General features: G+C 36.5%; 1 protein-coding gene across 6 annotated transcripts; it reads left to right on the top strand.

Annotated features, from left to right (window-relative positions):
- The first annotated feature begins 108 nt into the window (after positions 1-108).
- On the top strand, positions 109-15,707 carry LOC135760149 (uncharacterized). 6 transcript variants are annotated; one of them, XM_065274066.2, is made up of 7 exons: positions 109-272; positions 972-1,286; positions 2,848-3,081; positions 3,720-3,845; positions 4,283-4,393; positions 13,882-13,959; positions 14,111-15,707. In XM_065274066.2, exons 1-7 carry the CDS (start codon positions 191-193, stop codon positions 14,296-14,298), a joined length of 1,134 nt encoding a protein of 377 aa, XP_065130138.2. In that variant the 5' UTR covers positions 109-190; the 3' UTR covers positions 14,299-15,707. The 6 variants fall into 6 exon arrangements, with proteins under 6 accessions (XP_065130138.2, XP_065130155.2, XP_065130145.2 ...); XM_065274083.2 differs by having other exon boundaries at positions 110-272; positions 3,720-3,779; XM_065274073.2 differs by having other exon boundaries at positions 110-272; positions 3,720-3,779; positions 13,879-13,959.
- Positions 15,708-18,294: the final 2,587 nt, after the last annotated feature.

Raw genomic sequence — 18,294 nt, 5'->3', positions numbered from 1 at the left:
TATAGTGGAAATTGTTTAGCAGTGTGTCTGTGTCTGTTTTCCCCCATGTGAGGAAACTTCCTGATTCTCACTAAAGACTGTGAGTCCAGTGTAAGCAGTTGTGGTCTGTCAGAGTGAGACACATGAGACAGAGCGACAGATCTTCCTACTTTACAGTCTGCTTTAAGGACTCTGTCTTTACTCTCTTCTGATGGATTTACTCTCTTCTGGAAACTTCAGAGCAATGTTGATCATCTTTGGACTGATGCTGGTGCTGCTACAGACTGTCTCATGTAAGTAAACGATCATCAATTATTAAGGTTTCATTTCTTAAGTAGTTGTGTGGCTTGACAGACCCACTGCAGTAATTTAATAAATACAGTATAAGTCTGATTTTGAGGCAAGAGATGGCAAACTATGGTAGAAACACCTAAAAGGTTCATCTGAAACGAAAACAGATACAATAGAAAGAGGACATTTATTTAATTATTTGAGATATGTTTACAACATATCTGAAAACTATAGTCACTTGTAAAAAGAATCTGAAGAATTTGGTTCTGAGCATAGATTTAAAATCTTTCATTGAGAGGTTTGTTTTAATCTGCTGAGAAAATTCAACAGCTCACAGATGCTTGGAAAGTTTTCAGTTACAGAGGTGATGCTCATGATAGTACTTTATGATATTTACTTATGACTGACTGAAGGGAAATGTTGTATTAATGCTTGTATTAGATGTTGCTGCATTTGACACTGGGTAGGGCTGAGACTCTGAGGACTGAGATCAGATGCTCCACTGATCAAAGATAATATCTATCTTATACAATTCTTTATGTTTAAGAGTTTTAAATGTTGCTTTAATGGTTTTAAATTATGATGAGAGTAATATTTATACCCGCAGAAAACGTACAGACTCTGTCTTTTATAATAAAAACATGTTGAAATGTTTCTGTTGTTAGATTTGATTTTGTGTATGTGTGTGTTTTGTTTTGCAGGTGTGGATCAGAACTGCACTTTTAATCAGACAGAAACCTGTTATGCAGCTCTGGGAGACAAACTCTCTCTACGGATGTTTCAGGATATTCATATAATTAAACTGGAATTAAAGAAAGAAGAGACTTTGATTTGTAAAATACAGAATAACGTAATCAAGAAATTAAAGTTTTATGAAAACAGATCTGACGTTATCGGCAGTAATGACACTGTGAGTATAAACAATGTGACCAGAGCAGATTCAGGGAGATACACATTAAAGCTTACTGACTCACAGGGCAAAGAAACATCTGCAGGACTTCAAGTGAAGGTTGAAGGTAAAGTAACTCTCTATCAGAATAAATACTATCACACTTTTTTGACATCTCTTTCTTATTCAAATAAAATTGTGTTTGTGTGTGTGTGTGTGTGTGCGTGCGTGCGTGCGTGTGTACCTGGTGATTATCACGTTGTGGGGACCAATTGTTTTCTGTGATGGTTGAGGTTAGGGTTTGGGTTAGGGGAAGGGAATAGAATATACAGTTTGTATGGTATAAAATGCATTACATCTATGGAATGTCCCCACAAAACATGGAAACCAGAATGTGTGTGTGCGGATTCATGCAGGATATTATTTATATCTGAAAGTATTTGTCTACAGCAACTCTACAATACTACTACCATGCACTGAAATAAATATTTCAAACATTATTATGCTGCACTGACGTCACATAATCTAAACACGCCAAATGTTTAGCAAATGGTGTCCAATTATCCTGGCAGAAATAAAGAGTTATTTTGCATGTTCATATTAGGTACAAATGTAAAATAAAAGGATGACATAATTACAATAATAACTATTGTTAACAATTTTAAACAGTAAGATAGAAAATGTGTCTTCAGTTGTTTCTTGAAGGTTGTAAAGAGGTGTCGCTCATTTATTGACCATAGATGGCAGGAGGTGTTGTATACCTATAGGAGTGAGTTGAAGTACTGTTTGAGGATAAAGCTTTAGTTATTGTCCTGAAGGTCAGTATCAGTGACTTACAAATGCTGCAGGCAGCAACAAGTAGCCAATTGAGAGAGAGAGATGAGAAGGGATGCGACAAGAGATATTTTTGGTTGATTGAAGATCAGACGTGCTTCTGTATTCTGGATCATTTGGAGAGGTTTGCTCACTTTTGCCGTAGTCAGGAGTTTTTGAGCTTTTACTCTGTGTACGCTCTTAAAAATAAAGGTGCTATTAAGAGTTTTTCAAAGCAATGCTATAGAAGAACCCTTTTTTTTTGGTTCCCCAAATAAACTTTTGGTCAAATGTTCGTAAAAGATCAATTTCTTGTCTACTTCTTTAGAACCTTTTTCCACAACAAAAAATCTTTTGTTCAACAAAAAGGTTCTGTAGATGTTAAAAGTTCTTAATGGAACCATACAGCCAGACAAAGATCCTTTTGGGAACCTTTATTTTTTTAAAAGAGTATCATGCTCAAAGAGGAAAGATGGTGATAAAGCACATAACTACACGTGATCAAGTAGTTGTTTCAGTGTGTGTTGTAAATATCAGCTGGTCCTTCAAGCACCACCTCCAGGTTTCTAACAGACTAGTAGATATCATGAGCTGTGATATCAAATGAAATAGAGAGAGTTATAGCATGTGCTAACAAAACCATGCTAACCAGCCAAACCTTGACCTTTTGAATCACACTGGAAATTGAGGGTTGAGTGCAGTACAGTACAGGATCTCGTGCATTGGATAGACTGCACCTCTTTATTTAGTATTATACAAATAGAGAAAGGAACATGCTGTACACAGTATACAAAACTGCAGAAATAGTATGAGTAGTATGCAAGTATGCCATTCTGAACCCTGTGTGCTGTATTTTATCATGTCCTTGCCTCCAGCTCCTATTGGCTCAGTGAATGTGTCAGTCGAATGCATCAGTGGGGTGAGGTGGGCATCCTGCTCCTCTGAGGGGGATTCACTCTTCTTCAACTGGACTCTGAATGGACAAACACTACCACAAGATAATAAAACCACCATTAATCTGAATGGGAACACTTCTGGAAACCTCATCTGCAGTGTGAAGAACCACATCAGTCATGGAGAGAAGAGCATTACTGTAGACCATTGTCCTGGTGAGCTTTAAACTATGAATGTTTACTTTACTTACTAAAACAACAGCAACAAGAATAATATCACTGAATAAATCTCACAACATCTCATAAACACAGGACACATTTCTCCTAAATAAAATAAAAACCAAATAAAAATAACATTATAAGGAAGAAGTCCTGTATAAATTTCGTTGTTCTGATGAACACAAAGGAATATATTTAAATAAATATTTGTAACCTAACCGTTCGTGGACCCCATTTACGAAATCTTTACCACTAAAGTATTCTCTTTTTCTACTTAAATCAGCAGAAATTAAAGGCATTGCAGCAACTACAACATGAAGTAAACATAGTTTAGAGTATTATACAGTTAAATCATACAAAATTTATATTTTCGTCTTGTATGTGTTAAGGTTACCATATTGTTATCATAATCAAAAATTCTCACTTCTTTCTTTTGATTTTGGTCTTATATATGTCCTCAACATATATTATTGGCAAATTTGAGATTCACCCATGAATTGACTATCTGAAATGGAGGTTTAATTGTTAACTGTGATGAGGTTTATTGGTCGGTTCATGACTTGTGTCGATGTGTTTTGGGGTAAATTGATACAGAGAGAGAATGGAGATGATTCTTCAGTTGTGTCTGATTACAGGAACAACTACTGCATCTGTGACCACACATCTGACTTCTACAGATAGCACTTCAGCATTCGGTACGAATCTCTCTGCTAGTAATCTCACCCACACACAGAACCCTGGACTGTTGGCATCACTGAAGTGTGAGTGTAAAGCAACTGCAGTGTAGATGTGAGAAACAAACTATACAGGGTTTCGTCAATGGATAATTTATCATGCAATCATGTAGCTAAAATGATTTTTGACAAAACCAAAACACAATTGACATTTAAATTTATCCAAAGCCACATTACAGTGCATTACAAGGTATACATTTATCAACATGTGTGTTCCCTGGGATCAAACCCATGATCTTTTGTGCTGCTAACACAATGCTCTACAACTGCTATAAATGAGCACATTTCACCAAAATTAAAAGAACAAATAAAATGAGATTTTGCATAAAGACATTTCTCTGAACACAGATATAATTGCTATTCTTGTTGCTGTTGAACATTAATGAACATTCAAAATCTGTATATTCAAAAGCATATGTATTTATGTAACTGTGTAAAACAATTGTGTTGTGTTTTTTCCATAGTGGAACCAGTACATCTTATTGGAATGGCTTCTTCAATTGTGATTCTTATTTTGCTGGTCATCACAGTTTGTTACATTTACAAGAAGAAGAAACAACCTAAGTCAGCAGCAGGTCAGTTCATTTAGAGTACATGAATTTGCAGTAAATATTCTGACTGGTACAGTTACTCACTTATGAAGGTTAAAATGAAATATAACTGTAGTGCATTCGTGAAAAAATGCTTCAGTTTTGTCTTAACATGAAATGAGACTATGGTGATATGTTTGGTTTAGCTGAGTAGCCACAAAAATTGTGAAACGTTTTTTAAAACATTTACTCCACATTCAAATGTGAACCACTGAGAGACTGAACCAAAGTTGTGACCTACCCCACACTAAAGGGATAGTTCCCCCAAAAATGAAAATGTTGTCATCATTTACTCACCTCCATGTTGTTCTAAACCTGTACCAGTTTTTTTATTTTATTTTGATGAAAAAGAAAGAATATATTTTGATAAATGATGGTAAGCACACAGCTGATTGTAACCATTGACTTCCATAGGAAAAACAAATACTATGGAAGTCAATGGGTACCGTCAACTGTGTGCTTATCATCATTTATCAAAATATCTTCTTCATCATTTATCACAATACTTCCATATGTGTTTTCCTAATATGGAAATCAATGGTTACAATCAGCTGTGTGCTTACCATCATTTATCAAAGTATCTTCTTTTGTGTTCATCAGAAAAAGGAAATTCAACAGATTTAAAACAACACAAGGATGAGAAAATTATGACAGAATAACTATCCATTTAACCATTGTGTTAAAGTCCCCCTGTGGGGAAAATCAGGTTTTTGTTGTTGTTTATGTCTTTGTGATGTTTTTAATATGCTTAAGGAGCAACCATGTACAAATTCATCATTCAAAGCCATTGCTGAGTATTATCTCCATAAAACTGGAGACATTTTCATTCCAGTGGTTCAAAATCACCTTGGTTTCAAATGTCACAAACATGTAAAAAATTACATCAACACAGCTAAAAGTTTGGATCAGTAGTTCAAGTCTATAATTAAGATGTATGGATTCAGCATACATGTAGACTCTGCAGTAAAACGACTGCAGCACTACTGCTTCAGCTCTTCTGTGATTCTCACACTGCAAAAAAATGACTTTCTTACTTAGTATTTTTGTCTTGTTTTCAGTAGAAATAGCTACAAATTCTTAAATCAAGATGTATTTTCATGATGAGCAAAATGACCTAAGAAAATAAGCCTAGTTTTTAGACAAAAAATAAAACATTTTAGTGAATTTGTGCTTAAAACAAGCAAAATTGTCTGCCAATGGGTTGAGAAAATTTTGCTTAAATCAAGTGTTTAAGAAAAAAAGAGAACTTATTTTTAGTTTTTTTTTTCTCACACCATTGGCTAAATTATCTTATTTTAAGCACAAATTCACTTAAATTGTATATTTTTTGTCTATAAACTAGACTTATTTTCTTAGGTCATGTTGGTCATCAAGAAAAAGCATCTTAATTTAAGAATTTTTAGATATTTCTACTGAAAACAAGATAAAAAATCTAAATTCAAGAAAAAAATCAAGACGAAATTGCTTACCCCATTGGCAGATTTTTTTGCTTGTTTTATGCACAAAATCACTTGAATTTGATACTTTTGGTCTAAAAACTAGACTTATGAAGGTTTTGCTCATCAAGAAAAAGCATCTTAATTTATGAATTTTTAGATATTTTTACTGAAAACAAGACAAAAATAATTAGATTTTTTTCTTGAAAATCATTTTTTGCAGTGTAACAGTCAAACCTCTGTCTTTCTCATTAAGATCTTGTTGGGCATTAATTGACTGTCTTTTCATTGCATCAATGACATTAGCACATTGTCTAATTCTGGCAGTTCAAAATCTAATTCTGGAATATTTTCTATAAAACCAAGTTGTTGTTCTGTGTTGAAGGATAGTACTTGTTGGGTCACATTCACATATGGAAAGTTATAATAACATATTGACCATGCTGATTCTGTATTTATACAAAATTAAGTACGATTGACATTACAAGGTATCTGGCTACCGTTAACAGAGATGGAGAAATGATTTAGAGTTGTAGAAACAAAAGTTTTCTCATCGGTGACAATTAACCTAGCAAAATTATTGTGAGTATGCATGAGATTAATCTCACAAACATCAGTTTGTTTGTGGTGCTTCACACAATGGTTGTTTTTCCACTGCGTCACACTCGCAGATGAAACCGAATGGGGTTTTGTCACAACACTCTCACGGTGTTTATTCCCCACTATTCTCTTGATAAAAATATGTACCAAATCTAGAAAGGTTCTTCCTTTCTTTTAAGAACATGTTCCTGTAATGTTTCAAGATTCTCCACCTTTAGAATTTTCTCAAACTGGAATATGAAATGTCTGGATTTCCTATTTCAGTGGTAACACTCGAGAAATTCTTGGCTGATTGGGTTAATTCCTTTTACTTGAGGAAGAACCCTGCCATCACTTGTCATGCCTTCTGGTCCTTGTCCTTTTTGTCCAGATCATCTTTCCCCAAGGGTACACATTTCAAATCTCCATGCTTACACTTGAAACAAGAACATAAGAAGAGGTTGCCCCCCTTTTCCCCCACAAGATCTTTTTCACATTCAAAACATCAAAGTCACATACGTTTAATCGAGAGATATCAAACATCAGAAGTTTTTTAAATTAATTTTAAAATTTAATGGCGTTAAAACATTTCTTCAAAATACATTAACATATCAATTATATTAAAACATTTTTCATGATTTATAAAGAATCAACCCTCTTTTGGTAGTAAACATGTTTTTTTCTGTGTTACTATCATAAGAAAATTTCTAGTTCCCATCAACATCTGCTTGTGACTGAATTACAGTCATGTCGTTCACACAGTGATGTGTCTGGCAAAGTGTGAATGCTTTCTTCCTTCTTTCCATTGCTGGGTTTTAACAGTCCTAGCTGGGTTTCTAAACTGCCTGTTTTCTTAAGTAAATCATGAAAGCCAAACTTTCTTTTATGAGAAAAGTGACACTAGTCCCTTTCACACATACAGTCTTTACTGGTAATTTACTGGTAAATTGCAGTTAACATGTCATGTGTGAACAGAACCTTTCCGGTAAATCAGTGCTCCCAATTTACCAGTAAGACAGGTTGTAAGATTAACGGTAATTTGCCGGTAAGCGCTGTGTGTGAACGAAAAATATAGCATTACCGGCATTTAGATGACGTCAGACCGCGCTGACAGATCGGGCGGGCCAATCAGAAAGTTTTTTTATACAGGTGACGCGGTTTCCCCCAGACTGTTTACGGACGTTTCCACACACATGTTGCTTAAAAGTCGAGCACACCTGAAATTAACATCCACATTTCTTCACCAAAGTTGTTTAAAACAGCTTACCATCTAATTGCCAAATTGCCGACGTCCTTAGCACACCATCTGTGAAGCCTAATGTGCAAACGCGCAGGTTCCGTTTGACGCCGCCTAACGCAATGTTGTTTGGTCACGAGCAACTTCGCGACCGTTTGCCACAGATGTGAAAACAACAAAATACGGACCGTGGATATTAAGTCATAACCCGCCGTTTACAAATATGACACGGACGGAGCTCGCCGGCCGCGCGCCACAGGTAACTTCCGCTTTCTCTCCGAATTTACCGGTATTTTGATACTGATGTGTGAATGATGTCTTACTGGTAAAAAGACGGAATGTCACTGCATGTGTGAACAGCACATTTTTGTATTTACTGGTAAATTCATTCTGGTAAATTCATGGTAATTAACCAGAATTACTGTGTGAAAGAGGCTACTGTCTTACCTTGTGCCCTGTCTTTCCACATTTAAAGAAAACAACTTCATTATCTTTCCATTTTTTCTCCAAATAATTCCTTGAAATATGACCATCCTTTCCACTTTCATGACAGACAAAGTTTGTATGTCTCTTATTTTCTTGACAATGTCTAGCAATGTGACCATTTCCACATGCATAGCAAATTTACTCTTGCAAACCTTCTTGGTCTACAGTATGGTGGAAGCCATCAGTTAATCTAGAATATTATGACCTGCCAAAAGCAGCCACTGGATGTCCAGATTTGGCACCTTTTATTTGACTATTAGCATTATTGTTGGAAACCTGTGTCATTTTAACAATAATGTCATCATATTCAGAGAAAGCATCACAAACATTGACACAGCAGAATGGGTGAGTGGATCACATTTGTTAATCAGGGCAGACTTCTTAGTAATATCAGGAGTGCCACTGAAAGTTTTAAATGGCTCCAGTAAAACGCTCTGAAATGCTGCTGGGGGCTCCCTTTTCCTCATGTGCATCTCAGACATTTTCCCAATCAACTTACATCATTCCCAAAACTTCAGGAATTGCCTGTTTTCTCTCTGATTTATTTGCAGTTCTGTTGTTTACTTTCTGAGTTAAGGCTCCAGACAAAGTATCAGGCATCACCATCAGATCTGCATATTTTTCCAGATTCTTTAGAAAATGTAATGGATCCTGCTTGGCAGAGTCAAATTACCCAATGTTCTTGATCACAATTAAATGCTCTGATCATGGTAGAGGTCATTTGCTCTTCCCTTCCTTCATTAGCACGCATAGTTGTAATCACATGAACTGGTGCCATTGGAAATCGAACTGTAGAGTCAGAGTACTGACTACTAAAAGACCCAATCCTCAGCACTTTCTTCCTGCAAATCTGGCATTTCTGAAACCAAACTATACACTGTCACATCTAACAATGTCTTACTAGCATTTTTCTCAGTTGTGCCATTCATTATCATACACTGACAGGCTGTCTGTGCTTCCTCCAAATTTTGGTCAAAATATCATTATCTTCAGATGATTTAAGCATATCCTTTTTAGTTCTAAGGAGATCTCGTTCTGCATCTTGACCAGTTTCAATTGCCTGGTTATTTGTTTTGTAGAAATTACCACAACACTGAGTCACTCCGAGGCTGTTTACACTTGGCATTAACATGCGTTTTCGTCGATCGGATCACAAGTGGACGACGTTAATGCCAGGTGTAAACGGTGTTCAAAACGTTTTGAACGCGTCCACTTTCGACCACTTTCAACCACATTCAGAGGTAGTCGAAACCACTTTCGATCGGATCGCTTTGGAGTTGCGGAACGCAATGTGGTTGAATGTGTGCGAACAGCCACACGCGACCGCCTTCTCTCCGCCCATTTATCTAATCTGAGGTATTAAACACTAATTTTCCAAATTTTACAGCGCTATTTTTTGCCTTTCATTGATAAACTACTGCGGGGTGTTCTCCGTAGTTTCGTTTTGAAAGCGTAAAAGTTGCGCGATCCTATTTCATCAATTGCGCTGAAAATTCAGAGAAAGCTCCAACAAATAAACGTACAAAACACTGTGCAGCATGTATACTTGCTAAACAAGCAGCTGGCCCTGACATAATATAAGTTTGTGTCCATATAAACTCATAATTACTCCCGCTCGCGTTTGAATGACAGCAGAGAGACTCGCCCACCGTCTCACAGACCACCCCCTCACAGTATTCAGGACAGATGCGGTCGAAAGTGGACAAAAGAGATGGATTTAAATACCAGGTGTAAACGCAATGTGTCTCTCTCGTCCACTTGTGATCCGATCGATGAAAACACATCTTAATACCAAGTGTAAACAGCCCCTCCTTTTCAGCCTTTAACTCATGTACTCTCTTACAAATTACTTTGTACAAACCAAAAACGGCTTGAAGCGCATTGGCAAGCTTTTATTTTACATTTTTAGGCATTTTAGGATAAGTTTCAAACTAAGACTACGTTTTCACATGGACGGCTATTTTCATAAACGGACATTGCAACCATTCCGGTTTCAAAAATAACTTTGTGCACACATGTCAGTTTTCAGAAAAGTGTTCATTGACACGTACCCGTGTATATATGGTGTAACAAGAAGCTCAAGCCTACGTATGCCAATCAGAAACCCAAAAAAGCAACGAGTAACTTCCTATTCCTCTTTTGAACAAGGTCGCACTTTTGACGTAGGTGCGAGCTTTGCCACATACTGTGACGTTGGCTGCCTAAACATCCGTTTGTCTCAGTTTACATGCAACTGTGCAACCGAAGATTTTCAAAATCTCCACTCTGGACGGAGTTTTTAGAAAGAATCGGTTTCAAATGGTGAGTTCTCCGTTCGCGTGTAAACGAAGGGCGGAAACGAAGGGAAATGTCTCAGTTTTTCAAAATACCCATGTATGTGTAAACAGGGCCTTAGAGATAGCCATTTATATGGCTTCTCAACATCCTGGTGAGCTGCCGTCCTACAGATTTTAGCTTCAAACCCAATCCAACAAAGCTAAAGCAGCTAATCAAGGTCCTCAAGGTTGCTTGATAATTACAGACAAGTGTGTTGGAGCTGGATTGAAACTGAAGTCTGCAGGACGGTAGCTCACCAGGAGCATGGTTGGAGACACCTGCTCTATCTCATCAGATATTCCCTGTGAGCCATGCTTGGAGATTTATTTAACAATCCGTTTTTCCATTTTAAACGTCTTACTGAATTATGTGCAATAATTCAACAGGTATTTTCAACTTACTGTTACAGTGACTACACGTTGTCTAGTAAGATATTTCTTAGTCTGTTCATTCATAGTTCCTGTACATCAGACACTTATGAATGAACAATCCAATATGTCAAGCCTCTGAACCTGAAAGTCCCTGCTTCAGACATGGTCAAAATCTGTCGGGCCTTAAGTTCACCTACACAAATGTATTTTACAACAGTCTACGTAACTGCAGTACTTCAGGCTTAACAACAGTTTTCAATTTTAAAACACTGCTACAGTACGTCAAGCAAACTATCACATACTCTTGTTCAGTGATGAGATCCCTGTAGAGCAGGGGTGGGCATTCCTCGTCCTGGAGGGCCACTGTCCTGCAAAGTTTAGCTCCAACCCTAATCAAACACACCTGAATCTCATTTCCAAATCATACTGAAGCCTTTGATTGAGATTTTCAGGTGTGTTTGATTAGGGTTGGAGCTAAACTTTGCAGGACAGTGGCCCTCCAGGACCAAGAAAGCCCACCCCTGCTGTAGAGTGTCTAAAAAGGTGAAAAGTCATCTGAATACAATTTGTCCTTCCATTGTTAGACATTGTAACATTGTGTTGTGCTCCGGCTTTATATACAGTATATTTGCAAAGTTTATAAGATGCAAATTCCTTCAAGATTCACCTGGTAGTAATTTACCAATTCAGGACAGATTTAGAATTTTTTTTATTGGAAATGTATAGAAATATGCTTGACATATTATGACAACTTCAACTATCTTGCATGTAAAGATTTATACTATCAACTAATGCCTATATGTTGGGGGGGTGAGACTATTCAACAAAGAACCATTATAATACATTTTGATCAACGTGACATAACCAATTGATAATGTAGAAAACAGCAGAGAATTGTACATAATCGATTGCATGGATGTACCAAGCATTTGGAACTTCTTCAAAGAAATGAGAAACTGCTTTTTTGATGTGTACAAGTGACACAATGATGTGAAAATTTAACAAGTTTTGAGAATCTCAAATCTGATTTGAGAAATGTACCAAGCGACTGAGAAAAACTGTAATTTGAAAGTCTCACTACTTTGGAGACCACACTCCTTCGATCCTCAACATCTGCTACAAAAATACTCACAAAAAAATGTAACACTGTCACGGTACATCGGATAATGTATGCGATTTTGCCTAGCTGATGAGATACACATGAATCACAGGCAATTTTTTGGGGCTAGTTTTACGGTGTCATATTTTAAACTCTCCTCCAAAGGTAAAGTCGAAAAACCTCTTGTGTCTTCCCTCCTAATTTGCACTTAAGTAAAATTGTCCATATCTCTTTTGGCCAACAAAGCGAAGTTGCGATACGTTCAAAGGCATTAAAATAGGAGTCAACCTCGATTTCCCTAAAATGAGGAACTAACGTAATATATTTAACCAACATCAAATGTAACCGCTACTGAGTTTGAATCCGCCGGTGGAGAGAGCGTAGCAACTCAAGAGGGAATAGGTGTGAGAAGGAGCTGGCAAAACTGATGGAGCAGCTGGCTGCACGGCTGCTACACCACCAACAATTTTCATGGCATCTAACTCCAATTACATCTTAACTTGTTTTCAACCTCAATCTCAAGTGTGCTTATCTTTAGATGCAAATCTTATTCAGCTTGTCATTTATCAGCTTTATCCTCAGCTTCCATCTGTAAATGAGCTATCCAAACTTTTAATCTCCCATCCCCCTTGGAACCAAAGTAGACAAGTGGAAACGGATCGTACGGCAGCAGGACGGTCCTAAACACATTCTCTGCTCCTGTGTTATCCCTATAAGTTACATCAGGACTAGAAATGCCTTCCGCACCAACTAACACAGAGTGTGAATTCGACACAACCAAAATTTGTAATTCAAGCAGACGCTTACACACAACATTTTTAATCTCTTTTTAAGCAATTGTTTCGATACAAGAATTTGGAAATGAGTTGTAATGTCTAGTAAATCATCCTTTCTACATTTGTCAAATTACTGTCATGGTTATTATTACTCCTATCCAACAAGCAACAACCCACGACTTAAACCTTACACTAACACACAAACACTCCCTAACCTGTACCATCACTTGATTTCCATTATACGGGCAAGTGCTTAATTGTTCGGGACAACTGTTATTGATCCCGATTAATATTCACAAAAACCCTACATTGAACAAAAAGAAAAATGTTGGGCATCAAAGACGCCCTAAATACATTACTTTTTACTATAAACCAAAAAAATACTAAACTAGTGTTCTATACAGCTCAGTGTGACACACATGTATATCTTACCCGTTCTTTATCACTTTCCCCGTTAAGTAATGTCGGTTTATCAACCAGATAACAGAAATGGCGAGAAACACCAAAAAAAAGTTCAAATGGGCCATTAAACACTGACTTTTGAAAAACCCAGACTTTCCCAACAGGTATTAAACACAAGAATAGTACAGGGCAAAATAAGCACGCAAGTCAACCATCACACAACAATAAAATGTGTGGCATGCCAGCTAACTCCCGCTTCCTGCACAGGTGCGCTCTTTAATAATCCACTAGGGCGCCCTCATTGGTGAAGCCATGCGTTGTCGTCACCATGCGCTGCGGTGATTGGCCAAGGGTTTAACCACTCAGGTACCAGCATAACCATGCTGAAACGAAAGTAAAGACAAATATACCATTCCCAAAATAAATAATAACATGGGACGTAACAATATTTATGGTCCGAGGTGGAGCGAAAATGTGGAATTTACCATTCGATTGTGTTTCCATTGACTCTGCCATTGGAAGACACTAGTATATGTTGTGAATGTGCATCTGGTGAATGCAACCTTTTTTTATTTAATTTAATTTTGATCTAGTTATTGGAATAATTTATAGGACTACAGCTTTTGTTATTTGTCAGCCATCAATCTTATTTTAAATATTACTTTTCCCCAAAGAAACTGAATTAAGGTTTTGTTGTTTTGTGCAGGTCTTGATGTTGCAGATATGTTGATGCTTTACTGAATGTGTTTTATATCATTTCTCTATCAGCAGCTGATGGCGGGACAGAACTCGTCTACGCTGACATCAATCATGACAAACTCAACAGAGACAATAAACCAAAGAAAACAGGTAACAAAGAGGACCAATTAACCTAAATTAAGTTTAGAGGCTGAAAATAAGAAGTACCCTTTACATTTTTCTCTAGGGATTGTTTTTAAGTTTATTCTGTAGAGTTTTCCTTACAGTATGTGTTGTTGATGTGATCTTTCTCTGTATTTAGAGATGAGTTCAGCTGCAGATGTTGAATATGCTGAGGTAGCAAATCAGAGAAAGACTAAAAAGAAGAAGATGAAGGAAGATGAGGTTCAGTATGGTGAGGTGACGTTCACTCCGGGCGGTCGCAACGTTCAGAAACAGCGTATGGAGCAGGATGATTGTGTCTACTCTCAGATATACCAACAGAAATGATTGACTCACTATTGCTGCAGTTTTCTGAACCAGAGAAGCATGGTCAGTACATCTCACACTATGAAAAAATGCAGCAAGTTTAAACAACTAAATTATGCAAGTCAATTCAACCTACGTTTTTAAATTTTGACTTGTGATAAGTTGACATAACTTTGGAAAATGTAATTTGTTAAGTTAATGTAACATAAAATATATGTTGATAAGAAAACATGTTTACAGCACATGTACAGTACAAATATTTGTTTTTCAAAAGAATTTAGGCCATTCGTGAGATATATGGCGTGATCTTTTTTTTTAGCTTTATAAGTATTCTTGCTTATTACACGGCTCTCTGGAATGCTTGATTCTGATTGGTCAGTTGAGACATTTGCAGGTTCGTTCTTTTCGAATAATAACCGCTCCAAAATAATAACGCATAGCCGGTACTACTTTTATGAGTAAGATCGCTCCGCGCCAATAAAGATCAATAAAGATTACTGTTTGTTTGGCGCCATCTTGTGACAAACACTCGACAACCACGACAAGACACAGACAGCTTACTGAGACTGAACTTGACAAAATAGAGCATGACAGCTACGAAGCCAACACACAAAAAAAATACAGAATGGGCATTAAAACTTCTCAAAGACTGGCTAAAAGAGAAAAAAATGAAGATAGACAAGTATGAAGCAGATGATCTTAATAAGGTATTACGATCATTTTATGCATCTGTGCAAAGTTTCGCGGAAGGATAAAAAATGTTAATTTAAAACAAATATGCCAATAAAATGTTTCAAATTCATATTCATGTCCAGTTTTTTTTCTTATGTGACAAGTAGCCGTGTAATAAGCGGGATAATGTAGAGTCAGCCGGTAGTTATCGGGAAATAAGCCCCTTCAGTGTGATACAAGACCCTCCGCTTCGCGTCGGGTCCTGATCACACTGTCGGGGCTTATTTCCCGATAACTACCGGCTGCCTCTACATTATCCCTTACATAACAGCTGTTACTAAGGGTACAGTATGTTTCTGTGGTTCAGTGGTGAGGTGTTGAGCTAGCAAGCCAAAGGAAAGAGAGATATAAATCTTTAGAAGAAAAGAGGAAACCATTTTGGTCTTAATTTCCATCAAACCAGAACTTCCTTTTTAAAGTCTTCAAGTTGCAGTTTCTAAATTATGTGGAACTGGATTTTATATAACGACTTTTTACATGTGGACACTTTAATAATGTAATATATACATGTGTAAATTTGACTTAAGGCACTAAATGCAATTACAAGTAAATAAATGTAAATATTTTTTCTACTGCTCAGCTGGTAAACCCGTAGGCATGATTTCCAATTATTGTATATAGTGATCTATAATGTACAAAATGAATGTAAGGAAGTGTTTGCCGAATTAATAAAAAAGCAAAAAAGTAACCCAAGATAACCTTGAATCATGTCTGTATTGTGTAGAATAAGAGTGAGGAGGTGACTGTTATGAAGTCTTGCGCTACTAAAGAGCAAACAGAGAAGTTTAAGGAACTTAGCATTTAGGGCCAGACATACTAACCGCTTGCGCCAGCACAAACCATCATTTTGGCATTAAATTGCGACTGTCAGGATTTACTTAAAGGGATAGTTCGCCCAAAAATGAAAATAATGTCATAAATGACTCATCCTCATGTCGTTCCAAACTCATAAGACCTTTTATATTTAGTTTGAGAGCTTGTTGACCCTTCATTGAAAATCTATGTACGGTTTACTGTCCATGTCCAGAAAGGTAATAAAATCATTATCAAAGTAGTCCATGTGACATCAGTGGGTCAGTTAGAATGTGTTGAAGCATCAAAAATACATTTTGGTCCAAAAATAACAAAAATTAAGACTTTATTCAGCATGACGTATGACGCGGCTGATGTGTTATCTGGTGCGCCCCAGCTGTTTTTTTTTTTGTGAGCCCGGGCTTCGTTTACAGTCTGAGGGAGACGAACGCAGTAAATTTGAAAAAAAAAAACTTCAAATAACGCATTCGCTATACAACAGACGCGGAAGAGAAGACAATGCTGAATATAGTCGTAATTTTTGTTATTTTTGGACTAAAATGTATTTTTGATGCTTCAACACATTCTAACTGACCCACTGATGTCACATGAACTACTTTGATGATGTTTTTATTACCTTTCTGGATATGGACAGTATACTGTACATTTTCAATGAAGGGTCAACAAGCTCTCGGACTAAATTTAAAATATCTTAAACTGTGTTCCGAAGATGAACGGAGCTCTTACGAGTTTGGAACGACATGAGGGTCAGAGAGCGCCTGGTACAAGGCAGAGGATTTTTTTAACATTAAACAATTTATTTGGAGGAACATATTATTAAAAAATAATTGTTTGCCAAACCATGTTATTTTTTATTTGCAAGAGGAAATGAAAGAGGAGTCGCTAGGAGAAGTCACAAAGCAGGCATTTCAAAACTTGAAGGAATGATGCAAAACTCTAATTGGCTTAGCAAAGCTTTCATGAGCCAACTGACCCACAATGGCGTGACATATTTTATATGAACATTCGGTTGTCCAAACAGTTAATTTTCACATATAAAGCATCAAAAAGGTTAAAGGATTTAGAGTAATTTTAATATATATTCTCCATTGTTTACATCAGATTTTATATTAGAGAGTCATCCATCATCTAAATATTATGCATAAAACAAGCCAACGGACACATATTTCACAATCAGATGATAAGTTTACTCTTTAAAAACTTTATGTTGTTATTTTGTGTTTGAGTTCACCGTAATCCATCTGTATTCCAGTACTACAGTATTGTCATTGCCATTCACACTCACTATTAGCAAAACATTATCAATGTGCCTGCAGTATTCAGGTATTTATGAACTTATATTAGGGACAAAATCTTATTGTTTGAGGCAGATCATTGCTTTCTGTATTGTCCTTCACTGTGTAAATTCAGCAGTCATTTACATGTATATATTACTATTAATACTAACAAAAAGTTAAACACAATTTTCTGATTCACAACCTATATGGAGCTGTAAGGAAATGCTTGAGACATATCCAGTGATTCATTCGATTATTCCCCTTCTGTGGATGAATACTGTTAGACCTTTATTTTTAACTTCCTTTAACGTCCTTTTTTTGGTCTATGCTTGTGATTTCTTGAATTGTTTTTGCTTTATTACTAACTGTTCACATGTCATTACTTGTCATGTTTGAACTTGATTACTTAGGCTAGTAGTTTTAAAGTGTACTTAAGTACTCACAAAAACTTCACGTGTTCTTTAATTAGTACAATTTTATCTTTATCTTTCTGCTGATCCGAAAAATTGTACAATCCAAGACTCAGTTCAGACACAAATTTGGTTTTAAGCAGACGTCTTCAACCTTTTTCAGGCTAATGACCCCTTAATGGATAGAGGAGGAGCATGGACCCCCAGTACATGTAACAAATAAAAAGATTAGTTCATTTTCTTAAAACCAAAATCCAGATAATTTACTCACCACCATGTCATCCAAAATGTTGATATCTTTCTTTGTTCAGTAGAGAAAATGTTATGTTTTTTTTAGGAAAACATTCCAGAATTTTTTTCATTTTAATGGACTTTAATGATCCCCAACACTTAACAGTTTTAATGCAGTTTAAAATGACAGTTTCAAAGGACTCACAACAATCCCAATGATACATGTACTGTAATGGCTTTGGTGTTTAGTTCTTGTAGATTTGGAGTGGGCAAACCTATTATGTTGGTAGCAATATTTGTTATCTGAATGAGTCTGTTATGATTTTTTACAGTCAGCATGTTAAAGAAGCAGGTGGGACAGAACAAAATGATCGGATGAACAATGCTTATACACAGTAGTAGTAGTAGTGGGCGGGGCAACATGGAGTCCTCTTAGTTTGCGCACAACTGATAGTCTTTGGTTTCCTTTTTTCTGTACAGTATTTCTGTTGTATGGTGCTCAAAGGTGAAATTATTGTCAATTGTATTTAAGATATTTACAAGATATTTAAAGT

Source organism: Paramisgurnus dabryanus, chromosome 16 (assembly GCF_030506205.2).
Source record: "Paramisgurnus dabryanus chromosome 16, PD_genome_1.1, whole genome shotgun sequence".
NCBI classification, from domain to species: domain Eukaryota; kingdom Metazoa; phylum Chordata; class Actinopteri; order Cypriniformes; family Cobitidae; genus Paramisgurnus; species Paramisgurnus dabryanus.
The sequence above is the reverse complement of the archived record's forward strand: the minus strand, read 5'-3'. Positions and strand labels throughout refer to the sequence as shown.

Coding starts and splice junctions, on each gene's coding strand:
- LOC135760149 (XM_065274057.2), top strand. CDS start 191: ATGGATTTACTCTCTTCTGGAAACTTCAGAGCAATGTTGATCATCTTT. Junction 1,287..2,847: donor ACTTCAAGTGAAGGTTGAAG/GTAAAGTAACTC, acceptor CCTTGCCTCCAG/CTCCTATTGGCTCAGTGAAT. Junction 3,846..4,282: donor ACTGTTGGCATCACTGAAGT/GTGAGTGTAAAG, acceptor TTTTTTCCATAG/TGGAACCAGTACATCTTATT.